This window comes from Drosophila serrata, unplaced genomic scaffold (assembly GCF_035046125.1).
Source record: "Drosophila serrata isolate PLE 108 unplaced genomic scaffold, ASM3504612v1 contig_261, whole genome shotgun sequence".
Taxonomy (NCBI): domain Eukaryota; kingdom Metazoa; phylum Arthropoda; class Insecta; order Diptera; family Drosophilidae; genus Drosophila; species Drosophila serrata.
Genome location: NW_028257159.1, coordinates 480,517 through 494,243, shown reverse-complemented (window position 1 = coordinate 494,243; position 13,727 = coordinate 480,517). Strand labels below are relative to the sequence as shown.

The window sequence follows — 13,727 nt, the reverse complement described above, 5'->3', positions numbered from 1 at the left end:
TGAAGAACGTCACCAAACGAAACTTGATCCCAAGTTTAAGGGCCTGTTTTAGGTGATCAAAGTACTTGAGGCAGATCGATATGAATTAAAATCATTAGTTAATAAGCGAACATATAAGTATGATCACGAGTGTCTAAGATCACTGCCAAACAAAGAATAAGTTGAAGAATTAAATGAAGAATTCCAAAGTGACGATGAGTCCCGAGATGGGAAGTAGTATATGGACGACATCGGAGGATGTGCGTCAGTGTCCCGAGTTGGGAAAGAGTATGTGGACGACATCAGAGGATGTGCGTCAGTGTCCCGAGTTGGGAAAGAGTATGTGAACGACAACAGAGGATGCACGTCAGTGTCCCGAGTTGGGAAAGAGTATGCGGACGACATCAGAGGATGTGCGTCAGTGTCCCAAGAGGGGAATTGTTAATTGCACTATAACAGCTGTCTCGCAGGGACGATAAGTGTTATGTCGTGGAGGTCTTGGTGACCTGGAAATGTTCATGGAAAAGATATTATGTAAAAAGAAAAATTAAATGTTTGGAGTTGAAAATAACTGTATTTAAGTTGGTAAAGAGAAACTAAGTTGATATTTATTGGTTAAGTTTGAATTGTCATTTTATGGAAAGCGAACCATTTATGTAATAATTGAAAAAGAGAAAATTAACGAAAAGAAGTGGTGAATAAATCAGAGCCAAGAAAAGAATGAGAAAATCAATATAATTCATTCGGTCTTGATTTATTTGGTAATAGTGGAACTCAACACACAGGGACGTGTGGTAGGACAGAAAGGACGTGTCGGAGATGAATTCTGGGAAGTACGCTTTTCTTAAGAAGCGCAGCGCTAGGCATAACAGAAGAGACGAGGGCAGTCTCTGCTGGCGAGTGAGGTCCGTTGTCGCGCTACCGAAAGCCATAGGAGAGAAAGTGAGGGATATAGATCAACGATCGGCAACGGAACTCGCTGTGCTGCCGCGCGAATATATTAATATGGACGAAACAGTTACGCATCCGACATACATACACACATACATAGAAATTGACATAAGCATAATTAAAACAAATCAAAGAATCTTGGAAAATCAAATCAAAACAAAACAAAATGTGACACGCGCAAATCACTTGCATAGACAACAAAAACATACCCTGCAGTACCTGGTATCAGTAATTCATCGTTTCATCAACAGTCAAGGGGGTGCTGTTGGTGATTCATCGATGACAGGCCATACAAACTGTTGATGAATTTAACATGGGCATGTCCTAGGCTGTTATAAATAAAAATTCATCAACAACTCATCGATAATTCATCAACAATTCATCGATGATTCGTCAACAAAATGCATGAATCTATAGCGCTTTTTAACACACTATTCCTGCCTTCACTAAACTTTACTTTAAGCATTGTTCTTAATTTAAATTACTGCTCTGGGGTTCCAGGCTTAGCCGTTTTTATGATAGTACTTTTTTGTACTGTTTGACTTCTCTATGTATTTCTTGCTTAGTGTTCCTAGTCATCGAAATTATATCTGCAGAGGTATATAAACTTCGTTGTGCCGAAGTTAGCTTATGATCATACAGTACCCAAACCAAAAGCTTTCGCCCACGTTTAGTGAGTAGCCTTGTCATTAGCTCGCTTATGACGTCTCGAAATGGTCTTGAAGTCAGTAGGACTACGTTATCTACGTATGCTACCACTTTTTCTGTTTCAGTTTTGAGTGCTTTTAATGTGACATCCATGTTTATCAGCCAGAACAGTGGGGACAAAACTCCTCTCTAAGGTGTGCCCCTCTTAACAAATCTTGTGAATTGAGTGCCATCCGTCTGCTCGTTAGTATAGCGCCGATCCAGGTTCTAATGCCTTCTTCAACTCCTATCTTGTTGTGGGAGGATGGAAACTGTGTTTACGTTATCGAAGTTCCCCTCTATATCTAAGCAGGTGGCCAAAACAGTGAATTTTCTATGTATTTCACCACCTTATGCGGTGTGGTCTTTGTAAATCTGCCTTTCCCGTATGCATGCTGTGCGTCAGAAATCATTTCTCCGGTTTACCTCTGATGTAGATATCTAGTATCAGTTCCAGTGTTTTCATGAGGAATGAGGTAAGGCTAATCAACCTGTAGTTCATGGCTTGGATATGTCCGCTTCTGCCTGGTTTGGTATGGAAACTGCTCTTGCTTTCTGAAGTGGTATGTGTGCTTTTTCTATACATGCTTGGAAGACTACTTGTAATCATTTACCCATGCATGTCTTGCTTGCTCAACCTAACCTTATCTTTTATTACGTCTAGTGAATCACAGTAGCTACTCCAAGAGTGCTTCTTTGCTGCGTGTATCGCTTTTCTGTATTCCCTCTTTGGCTTTGTAGCCTTTCTAAACTTTTCCACCACTGTGGGTAAATCTTCTTGGAGTATTTGAGTCTGCACGACTTCTTATACGCGTTGTTGAGAATATTGCTGAGGTCCTTGACGTCCTTGTTGATTCCTTCTGGGGTGGACTTCTGCACCTCTGACCTCTGGTTCCCTGCATCAGGATTGAGATTTCAAAGAATATGTACCTATTGTCTAGACCCTTTTCCTACCTTATAATTGCTGTGCTCAATTTGGTGATTTATGTCTAGGACCTCTCCCCAACCTTAAAATTCTTCCGTTCTTGCAAAAATGAAGGTGAGCGTGTCGCCATTGTTTCAGATAATAACATCACGCCATGTATTATCGAAAAGCGACTCGCCCTCTGGATTGTTTCCTTACTTCCCCATACTTCCGCCATAAAACTGATTTCACCAGGGGCATGGACAATCCCGCAGCACATTCGGATACCGAATCTTTTTTGGCGGTCGACCTCAGGAATCTTGGATTCGATCAACTTGTCTTACTCTTATAATTTGTCTTACACTTTACAATTTATTCTATCAATTTTTTAATAAATCAAAGTAAATGCTTAGTAGATTTGAGGACGCGCTAAACCAATAATTTTAATACTTGCTAAGGTTTCTTTTTTGGCTTTGTCCAAAAGTGTACGAGTAAAAAAATTTCAAAAAGTACTTGAATATCTTATTTTATTCATTATGTTTTTAGATTAGTGTACTTAATATTTAAATATGTTCTTTTACAAATTATGTTGGGTAATGCTGTAAAAACCGTAGTTCTAAATAAATAGGTATGAGCTTTTCGGGATAATTTAAAAATGTAAATACTTTTTATGTAGATACTAATAAAATAATTAACAAGCTAGAACACATTTTATAACTGCTTTCTAACCATTTCCGACAGCAGGTCTGAATCATTATTAGACATGACGGAAACACTTAAATCCTTATTTCTATATGAGTTGCTTGTTGCACGCTGAATGGTTCTATCTTCATATCGGGTACGTCCTTGCGAAGCCATTGGTCTATTTAAAGTATTGTTGGCGTTATTTGGGGAACTTGGCGGCGTGCTATGTGAGGCAAAGTTTTTGCTAACGAAATCCTGTTCTTTCCATCCGTTTTTTTTATAAACCTCACGTAGTTCGTTATGCTGCCACATCGTGTACAAAACTTGACTAGCAAATTTTAAAACACAAGGGTTATATTGTTCTTTTCGTCTCGTTATATTCATAAGTCGTTCAATCCCGCCTGCATCTAATAGAGAACGTGAGAACTCGGGATTTTTTTTAATAACTTCATTAATTGTTGCCAATACCGCTGTTATTGTATCGTCTGATGTATTTTGGTCGTGTTGGATGTTCCCAGATGGAAGTTTTTGAACTAAGTCCCGCATAGCATACTTTCCAATAAGTTCTTTATTACGTTGATCAATGGCTAGATTTCGTAAAGCTGTGGCAACTGCACAGACTACGCGATCTACTTCCATCCGAAGAAGCTCTACAAGTATCGGTAGACCTTTCTCTTTGCGCACTGTGGCACGAATGTCAATGCTGGGTTGCCAATAGCATGCAGATAAATTTTGAATCGCACCAGCAGCAGCCTCAAGGGTTTCTGGATTGGAACAACTTTGCAATATTGATAAATAGTATTGAATCACTTCTGGTTGCCATAATTGTTCATATCCTTTCTGCAATTGGTTGGTAGTCACCGAATTCTTAGTATATTCCGTTGAACTGTTGTATTCTTGTGAAGATCCAGGATGCGAAGATTCTTTCTTCTTTTTACTGGTTCCAAAACAGCCTAAATGTTCGCCTGTAAATAGAATATATAAATTTAGAGTGTATTATAACTATAATAATGGTAGAGCTTAATATAACCACAACATCCAATATCTATCCTCACTGTATGTCTGGTACCCGCAAAAGATTTTTTAGATAACAATTTTTTTTTTAATTTTAAAAATAAAATAATGCGTGTTAAGCACCTTAGTAACATATACCCCTGGACGGGTATATATAATTAACCTCTAACGATTGCAAAACCGTGGGAATTAGAAGAGAATTCTCCTGCACCGATCATTTTAAAATTTTAAAAACTATTTCTCTAAATATTTTACAAGGTAACGCTGTCCAGTTTTTTTTTTTTTTTTTTTTTTTTGCATATTTTTATTATAATTTCAGTCAGAAGTTTGCAACGCAGTGAAGGAGGCACCTCCGACTATATAAAGTATATATATTCTTGATCAGGATCAACAGCCGAGTCGATCTAGCCATGTCCGTCTGTCCGTCTGTCCGTCTGTCCGTTTCTACGCAAACTAGTCTCTCAGTTTTGAAGCTATCTGAATGAAACTTTGTAGTTAGCCTTCTATATACTCTCACTCGTATATATGTCGGAACGGGCCGAGAAATTAATACAATTAAATTCATAACTTTTTCAGTTTTCAACTGATTTTCATCAAATTTGAGGTATAGCCATTTTATATAAGTCTTAAATTTTGTGTCAAATTTCATGAAAAACAGACGACTATATCATATAGGTGCCATACAAACGATCGTTTGATGTAGAGGAAAAGTGCAAATCTGTGAATGTAAAACTGCAAATATAATATGTATAGGTGAATGAAATGAAAGCAGGTATTTCTTCATTGTTTTTTAACACAAATATATATAATTTATATTGTATGGATTCCTATTCATAGAAGTTCTATCTGCAAGGGTATATAAACTTCGGCGTGCCGAAGTTAGCTTCCTTTCTTGTTTTACAATGAAATTAGACGATTTTTTCCTAATAAATTGTGCTTTTCACTTTAGTCTTCGAAAAATAAAAATTAAAAATTGGAATTTAAAAAAAACTCGACAAGCGTTACCTGGTTATGAGGGGCACCGAAATTCAACAATTTTTTCAGACACGTCCGGACAATTGCTACAATTGGCATTTTTTTTTAAATACTTCTAAAAGTTTGATGACATTCTTCGAATGTCATACTTTAATGAACCATTCGTTGAGTTAATATACAAAGGTAGTCAAATTTCTTTTAGTTATTCTTGTTGTTGTTGACCGTTTTCTATATTGAGTAGATAAATAGTAGATAAATGCAGAAGCGAGCCAAAAAAGAATTCGAAAGTTAACGGTTCATAGAAAAGTGCTATAAGTAATTGAATATATGCACCTAAAGTGTAATATTTACACATAATTTGTTTTCATCTTAATTTTAATCGAATAATTTTTTATTTGTGATTTTTTATTGTGACAATCTCATAAGTTACTTTATTAATAGTTAAAAAAAACTTGCTTAGGTATCGATGAAGGCTTTCAATTGGTTGGAATTGAGTTTATTAAGCTATATCCAAAATGAATAGACATATTTTCTTTTGCTTTTAATATTTTCCTATGAACTGTTATCTTTTGTTTTCGTTTTCGGCTTGTTTCTGAATAGATCAATTTATGCGATAAAAAAATTTCATGGTAATCGGTCAACAAAAACAAGAATAATAACAAAAATAAGTTTGGCGGTGAAAATAATTGTAAATTTGTGTAAATACTTTTGACTACCCCTGTATATTTTATTCAGAATTAAGGGGTAAATTTTTATCCTCATTTTTATTATACCCTTGCAGTGTATTATAATTTCAGTCAGAAGTTTGCAACGCAGTGAAGGAGGCACCTCCAACAGCCGAGTCGATCTAGCCATGTCCGTCTGTCCGTCTGTCCGTCTGTCCGTCTGTCCGTCTGTCCGTTTCTACGCAAACTAGTCTCTCAGTTTTGAAGCTATCTGAATGAAACTTTGTAGTTAGCCTTCCATATACTCTCACTCGTATATATGTCGGAACGGGCCGGATCGAACGACTATATCATATATATGCCATAGGAGTGATCGGAAAAATTTTACAAAAAAAAATTATAACAATTTCAGTTTTCAACAGAATTAATCAAATTTGAGATATAGCCATTTCATGTTATTCTACAATTTTGTGTACAATTTTATGAAAATCGGACTACGAAATCATACAGCTTTCATAGGAACGATCGAGAAATTATTACAATCAAATATTATAACATTTTCAGTTTTCAAAAGATTTTCATCAAATTTAAGGTATAGCCATTTTATATTAGTTTTAAATATATGTATCATAAAGGTGCCATACAAACGATCGTTTGATTTAGAGGAAAAATGCAAATCTGTGAATGTAAAACTGAAAATATAATATGTATAGGTGAATGGAATAAAGGTCAAATAATGCGAAAAATGCCATGTTTTTGTCATTTTTTTCTCGACGACACAGTTAAAATGTATTTAACATATTTAACGAATGGTACATTAAATTATGACATTCGAAGAATGTCTAATAAAATTTGTATAAAAAGATATTTAAAAATATAGCAATGGTAGCACCTGTCCGGACGTTTAATTGCGGTGCCAATCATAACTCGGTTCCGGATCAACGGAAATCAAAAAATTCAAATTCATTTGTTAGATTATAGAATAGAAATTTTCGAGCAAAAAATGAATAAGAATTTTATATATACTGCAGTTTTATTATGTGGGCGGCAAGGAGGGCAAGGTTGCAGTGTAAAAAAATGCAAGGTTCTCAAATTCATTCTCCAAGTTTTAACTTTCTTAAAGGCATTTCATCCCAATGTGGAATGGTAGAAGCGTGGACTACTACTCATGCTCATATTCTCTTTTGGTGGCTGAACAAATTACGTTCATATGAAGTGGATGACATCAAATCAGCTGAAACTTGTGATCCAGTCACTGAGCCCCATCTACACGACATTGTGACGACACAGATGGTGCATGGACCGTGCGGTGCACTAAATCCATTATCGCTTTGCATGGCTAAAGGAAAGTACACAAAACGATATCCGCGACCGTTAGTTGCTGAAACCGTCACAGGGAACGATGGATGTCCAGTTTATCGTCGGCGTTCAAAAGTAGATCATGGATGAACTATCAATGTTAAAGTTCAAAATCAAGAGATTGCCCGCTGTTATCTCGAATTTTCGAAACACATGCAAACGTTGAGGGTTGTCTTTCGGTCAAATCAATCTAATATTTGTGCAAGTACGTACAAAAGGCAGTGACATGGCTGTGTTTGGCACTGCGTCTGAAAATGCGAATGACGAAATCAGTAAATTCCAAATGGGCAGATACGTCAGTACTAATGATGCACTGTGGCGATTATTGTCCTTGAAAATTCATTTGAAAATGACCAAAGAGTTAACTTCACTGAGGCTAATGCGGCACAACAAGCTGAAAGACCACCATAGATTAGCTTCTTTGCAATGTGTGAAGCAGATCCGTTCCCAAGTATTACACTTGAATTCAGTCAACAAAGAAATTTCAACGTCGCAAACAAGGAACCCTAGTTCCAGATTGGCCACAGTCGTTTTCCATTGATGCACTTGGTTGCATGTATTCTGTATGCATCCTAGAAATGCATTTTTTATTCGCGGCTGCTTTTGGTAAATGTACGTGAAAACTGTGGATGGCCGCCAATGCCAAACATATCGAGAGCATGTCAACTATTGGGTTTGCTGGAGAATGATTCTCATTGGGATTTAACACTAGCGGATTCAGTTGTTTCATCAAATGCGTACCCAAAACTAACGCTATTTACAATAATTATCACCAATATAATGTTGATAAATTTAAGGAACTAAATCGAAATAATGTGCCGTTGCTGAATGAACAGCAAAGACAAGTATAGGAAACAACAGCAAGCGGAGGACAATAATACTGGTGGTCTATTTTTCCTGGACAGATCTGGAGGAACAGGGAAAACATTTGTTATTTCATTGAGTTTGGCCACTATTCGATCAAGATATGACAAAACTTTGGCATTAGCATCATCTAGATGACGGTCGTACTGCATATTCTGCGCTTAAGTTGCCAATCAATTTAAACACAATTAATACTCTAACATGCAATATTTTCCGATGCAGTGCAATGGGAAAATTGATGATGCTATGCAAGCTCATTGTCTAGTATGAGTGCACAATGGCACATAAGAAATTACTTGAAGCACTTAATACTGAAGAATCATCGGGGAAATAAAAACATCTTTGGTCGCATGATGATATTGTTGGCAGTCGATTTCAAGCAGACGTTTCCAGTAATTCTCTCTTAAACGCCTACGGATGAATTAAATGCCTGAAGGCATGATCAAAGTGCTGCACAATTTTTCAAACAATTGGAAAATGGAATTGGAAATATCCCAGTTGATGCTTCATGTGGATTAATTACTCTTACCAACGACTTTTGACGATTTGTAGACTCTAAATTAGCTCTTATTGAAAATGTTTTCCCAAACATTAGAATTATCAGAATTATGCTTGGTTAAGTGGTATATTTTTGCGCCGGAAAATAAATAAAAACTAGAAAGGAAGCAAACTTCGGCACGCCAACGTTTTTATACCGTGGAGATAGAACTTCGATGACTTCCATACAATATAAATTATATTTATTAATGTTAAAAAACAATGAAGTAATACCTGCTTTCATTTCATTCACCTATACATATTATACTTAGATTCATAGATTTGCATTTTTCCTCTACATCTAACGATCGTTTGTATGACACCTATATGATATAATAGTCAGATTTTCATAAAATTTGACACAAAATTTAAGACTAATATAAAATGGCTACATCTCAAATTTGATGAAACTGGGTTGAAAACTAAAAAAGTTATAATTTTTATATGTATTAATTTCTTCATCGTTCCTATGGGAGCTGTAGTATATAGTAGTCCGATTTTCATAAAATTTTACACAAAATTGTAGAGTAATATTTAATGTCTTAAAATAAATTAAATTCTGTTGAAAACTTGAAAAGCTATAATTTTGTATTGTATTAATTTCTCGATCGTTCCTATGGGAGCTATATGATATAGTAGTCCGATTTTCATAAAATTTTACAAAAAACTAAAGAATAATATACATAAGTTGCCTATACCCCAAATTTTATCTTTTATTAAATTAATTTAATTTAATTCTGTTGAAAACTGAAAATGTTATAATTTTTTTTTTTTAATTTTCCGATCATTCCAATGGCAGCTACACTCCTGTTCATAATTATACGACACCTATAAAATTTATGTTTCAGCTGTCGTAGGAGAATGGAAACACACAGTAGATCAAAATAAAGTATGGCGAATAATAGCACAAAGAGTTGTGCACAAAATGCGCTATTCTTATCCTTGTTTGCCTCACTCGTTTTCATGTAACGGTAAAAAAGGACTTGATTTAAGCTACGCTGCAAGTGTTTCAAAATGATATGACACTTTACAATTATTGAGGCTAAAGAGAAAGGTTTAGTGCTAATTAGTTTTTTTTTTATAATTTTGTAAAATATTTTATACATTTTTTAATAAAATGCCGCGTGGTAGCTTATTAACCGAACAAGATAAGGGAAGGATTAAGGCGTATAACGAGTCTGGCTTTAATGTTAGCCAAATATCCCGGCTGATGGATCAAACACGCTGTGTTATTACCAACTTTGTAAAAAATAATGTGGATGGGTATGGCGTAGCTCTGGAAGAAAGCCGAAGCTATCTAATCGCGACAAACGTCGAGTACTTAACAATGCAAGAAATTATTTTTGATCGTGTGCCTCACTTGTTGCGTATTGCAGTTATCCTGTGTCCCGTACGAATATCTGAAGAACATTACGAAGCTCCGAAAATATTGTAAGGAGTTTTGAAAAAAAAACCCCATTATTAAAACCGCAACACAAAAGAGCACGACTTCAGTTGCCGAAAACAATTTGGAAGCAAACTGGGCCTGCGTATAAAATGTTAACTTAATTTTGGCTATAAAAAACCTCAATATTTCATATTTAGATCATTTTTTCTGATAAGAAAAAATTCAATCTTGATGGCCCAGATGGGTTTCGTCACTATTGGCTTGATTTGCGTAAGGATCCCTGTTCTCAACACGCAATTTTGGAGGCGGATCAGCTATGGCTGGGGGAGCCTTTCATGCGTCTGGTACGCATGAGCTGTGCTTTACAAGCTCAAAAATTAAAAGTGCAGACTACAAAAATGTGTTACAAGATCGTCTTCTGCCATTTTTGAATCACAATAGGGACCAACATTTTGTTTTTATGCAGGATAATGCGTCCATACATAAAAGCAAAGAGACACAACGGTTCCTCAATGACAATAAAATAAATGTTTTGAATTGGCCGGCTAGCTCTCCTCACCTTAACCCGATTAAAAACATCTGGGGTATCTTAGCCAGGCGAGTTTACTCCAACAACAATCAATTTAAGACTGTTGAAAGTCTCAAAAATGTAATTTTAAGATAATGGTCGCTCTTGGACCGAAATATCTTAAAAAACTTAATTAATTCAATGCCTAAACGAATTTTTGAAGTGGGAAAGGCACAAGGCGCCGTTATAAACTATTAATATTCATTTATAAACAATTAAACACATACAATATTAACTGTAAACAAAAATATTGTAAAGTGTCGTAGTATTGTGAAACACTTGCAGCGTATATATATTTAATACACCAAGTGACGTCGGAAAGCTAAAAGCAACAATCCGTTCAAGTACTTGCTGCATCTTGTGATTACTGCTTCTTATTGTTCTTGTGCCTGTGTGTTTGTGGATAAATAAGATCAATAAATAATATCGAGGAGGACGATGCCCATCAACCTGCAAAAGGCCACCTCAAGCTCGTTGAAACGAATGCACGCTCTCAAGCAGGAGGAGCACGGTGATCATGCGCTGGAAAGCATGATCACGGAGTCGGTGGTCTTTGCACTGCTCAGTGAACGGAACTTTGGGCCGAAGCTGCACGGCATCTTTCCGGGCGGCCGCATTGAGCAATATATTCCGGCACGTTCGTTGACTACATCCGAATTGGCCGAACAGCGTATATTAATGAAAGTGGCAGAGAAAATGGGCGAGATTCACAGTCTTAACATACCCATGTCCAAGGAGCAGGACTGGATATGAAATTGTATGCAGCGCTGGATATCAAGCTATGATAGCATTGTCAAGGGCAATGTCCAATCTAAACCGGACTCATTTCATTTCATTCACCTATATATATATTATATTTACGGTTTTACACTCACAGTTTTGCATTTTCCTCTATATCTAACGATCGTTTGTAAGGCAGCTATTTGATATAGTCGTTCGATTTATATATAACTAAAATCAAAATTGTAGAATAATAAAGAAAAATAAATAAAAAATAAAAAGGGCTATACCTCATATTTGATTGAAATCTGTTGAAAACTGAAAAATTTCTCGATCGTTCCTATGGTAGCTATGTGATATAGTTGTCCGGTTTCATACAATTTTACAACCTGAAAATGTTATAATTTTTTATTGTATTAATTTTTCAATCGTTGGTATGGCATTTATATGATATCGTAATCCGATTTGTATTAAATTTTACACAAAATTGTGGAAAAACATAAAGATCCGAGTGAAAGTATATAGAAGATTAACTGCAAAGTTTCAATCAAATAGCTTTAAATCTGAGAGACTAGTTTGCGTAGCACAGACGGAGATGGCTAGATCGACTCGGCTGTTAATGCTGATCAAGAATATAAATATATTATATGGTTGTAAGTGACTCCTTCACTGCGCTGCAGACTTCTGGCTGAAATTATAATGCCCTGCAAGGGTATAAACAATGTTTTATTCAGATCATTCAGCTTCAAAACGTAGATTAGACGACGCATGATCACATATGATCGGTTAATCCCGTTATTGTCTTTCCTCGTTTTTCGTACAGCTTTAGAAGTTGATGAGATACAGACTTGTGCAAACTTATAAGTTCGTCAGTTCCATGAAAATATAGTTTTTGAAAAACTTCGTCGTCGAAACGACAAAGCCTGTCTCTAATGTGACTTTTTGTTAATGTTGTTCTTAGAATGTTGGTCTAGAGAATGAGTTTAGACGGGATTGCGATTTCAAACCTTCTTGAAGAGGGCAAGTCCGATGTGGATATCTTTTTTTCTTGCAAATATTGTCAAATTTGGGCTAATTAGTTAAGGAACCAACTTCTTTAGAAGACTCTAAATACGACGAAATGAATACGGTAATGAGCTGACTTTATTGTCTTAAAACCGGAAATCACATTAAGTTATTTTCTTGTTATCGTCATTTAATGAAAATGAAACTATATAAATAAGCCTCACATTATCGGATTCTAAAATTCCACCAAGACGGGCATCTATACTTTTGACCAAATGTTCAACGCCATGAGCTGTGCTCGAAAAACCAACCTATTGCCAATGGCGACCGTTTTTGGAATATTTAATATGGTTATGTGAATTATATCAATAATATGTTAGATTACAAAAAAAAAAAAACACTAGGGCGTCGAAATTTTATGAAAAACTTTAACCTCACTCCAAAAAAATTTAGTAAATAGACTAAACTAGCTACACTGCACTATGGGTCGAACGACCACATTTTCTGGCCAAAACACATTTTTTAAAAGTTGTTCAATTACATGTTTTATACCCGGAATGTATTCAAATGACATCAATTTGTAATGTTACATACAATAAATATGAGCTGTTGCGACCGCCTTACTCCGGTTATTGGTTAAGCATTGAAAAATTTGGCAAAAAGTGTATAAACAATAAAAAAAGTGTTATTCTTTTGACAGCCAATCCATTTTCTGGGGATTGTAATATGTGTTGGTCATCGTGGATTGTAGAACAAAACTGTGGTGTCCCAATAATCTTCTTTAAAAAAAAAAAACTAAAAAACTAAAATTTTAGTGTATTAAAATTTTCAATAGAGCCACAAAGTGAACGCCTTGCTTTGCTCTCATAAAAATTGTTGCATTATGTTGCGTTATCTATTCTTTAAATTCTTTTTGAAGAAAATTCTACTCCTACAAACAATTTTTTTTACACTGAAAAAAAATTAAATCCTTTAAAAATGTCTGGACTACGGCTATTTTTGTCAAAACACCTTTTTTTATAATAAACTTGATTCAAAAAACAGATTCTAAAAATATTAAAAAAAATTAAATTAAATTAAAAATATTTTTTTAGAAGATATTGATAATGCCACACAAGGTGGTCGTTCGCCCCATAGTGCACAGCCCACTTCAACTCGGTCCAATGTCTCAAGCTCTTTAACTGATAAACAACATTTAAATAACGATGAAAACAAAACCAAATGTAAATGCCAAAAGGAAGATCTGTGCTTTTTGTCCTTCGTCAAAGCGACGTTTTGCCAAAACAATATGTTAAAATGTCAAATTGTGAAGAACATAAAATTTATCCTTGTGCCTCTTGTCGAAAAAAAAATAATTTGTATAAAATGTATTTCTGTTTCTTATTTTTAAGTCTTAATATTATAATACGACTGAACTAAAGCAACTAT

The 13,727-nt window shown here is 35.3% G+C and overlaps 1 protein-coding gene across 12 annotated transcripts in view; it reads right to left on the bottom strand.

The window, feature by feature from the left end:
- Positions 1-3,031: 3,031 nt before the first annotated feature.
- Positions 3,032-13,727, bottom strand: part of p120ctn (adherens junction protein p120) — a 48,243-nt gene continuing 37,547 nt past the window's right edge. For 7 of the 12 annotated variants that reach the window (XM_086832963.1, XM_020959467.2, XM_086832962.1 and 4 more), the window contains one exon: positions 3,032-4,170. In XM_086832963.1, the coding sequence (XP_086689089.1) occupies positions 3,233-4,170 (938 nt within the window). In that variant the 3' untranslated portion in view covers positions 3,032-3,232. Of the gene's footprint in view, positions 4,171-5,224; positions 11,386-11,449; positions 11,526-11,584; positions 11,684-13,727 lie in introns of those variants that run through there. The other 5 variants (XR_015271737.1, XR_015271735.1, XR_015271736.1 and 2 more) reach the window with 4 other exon arrangements.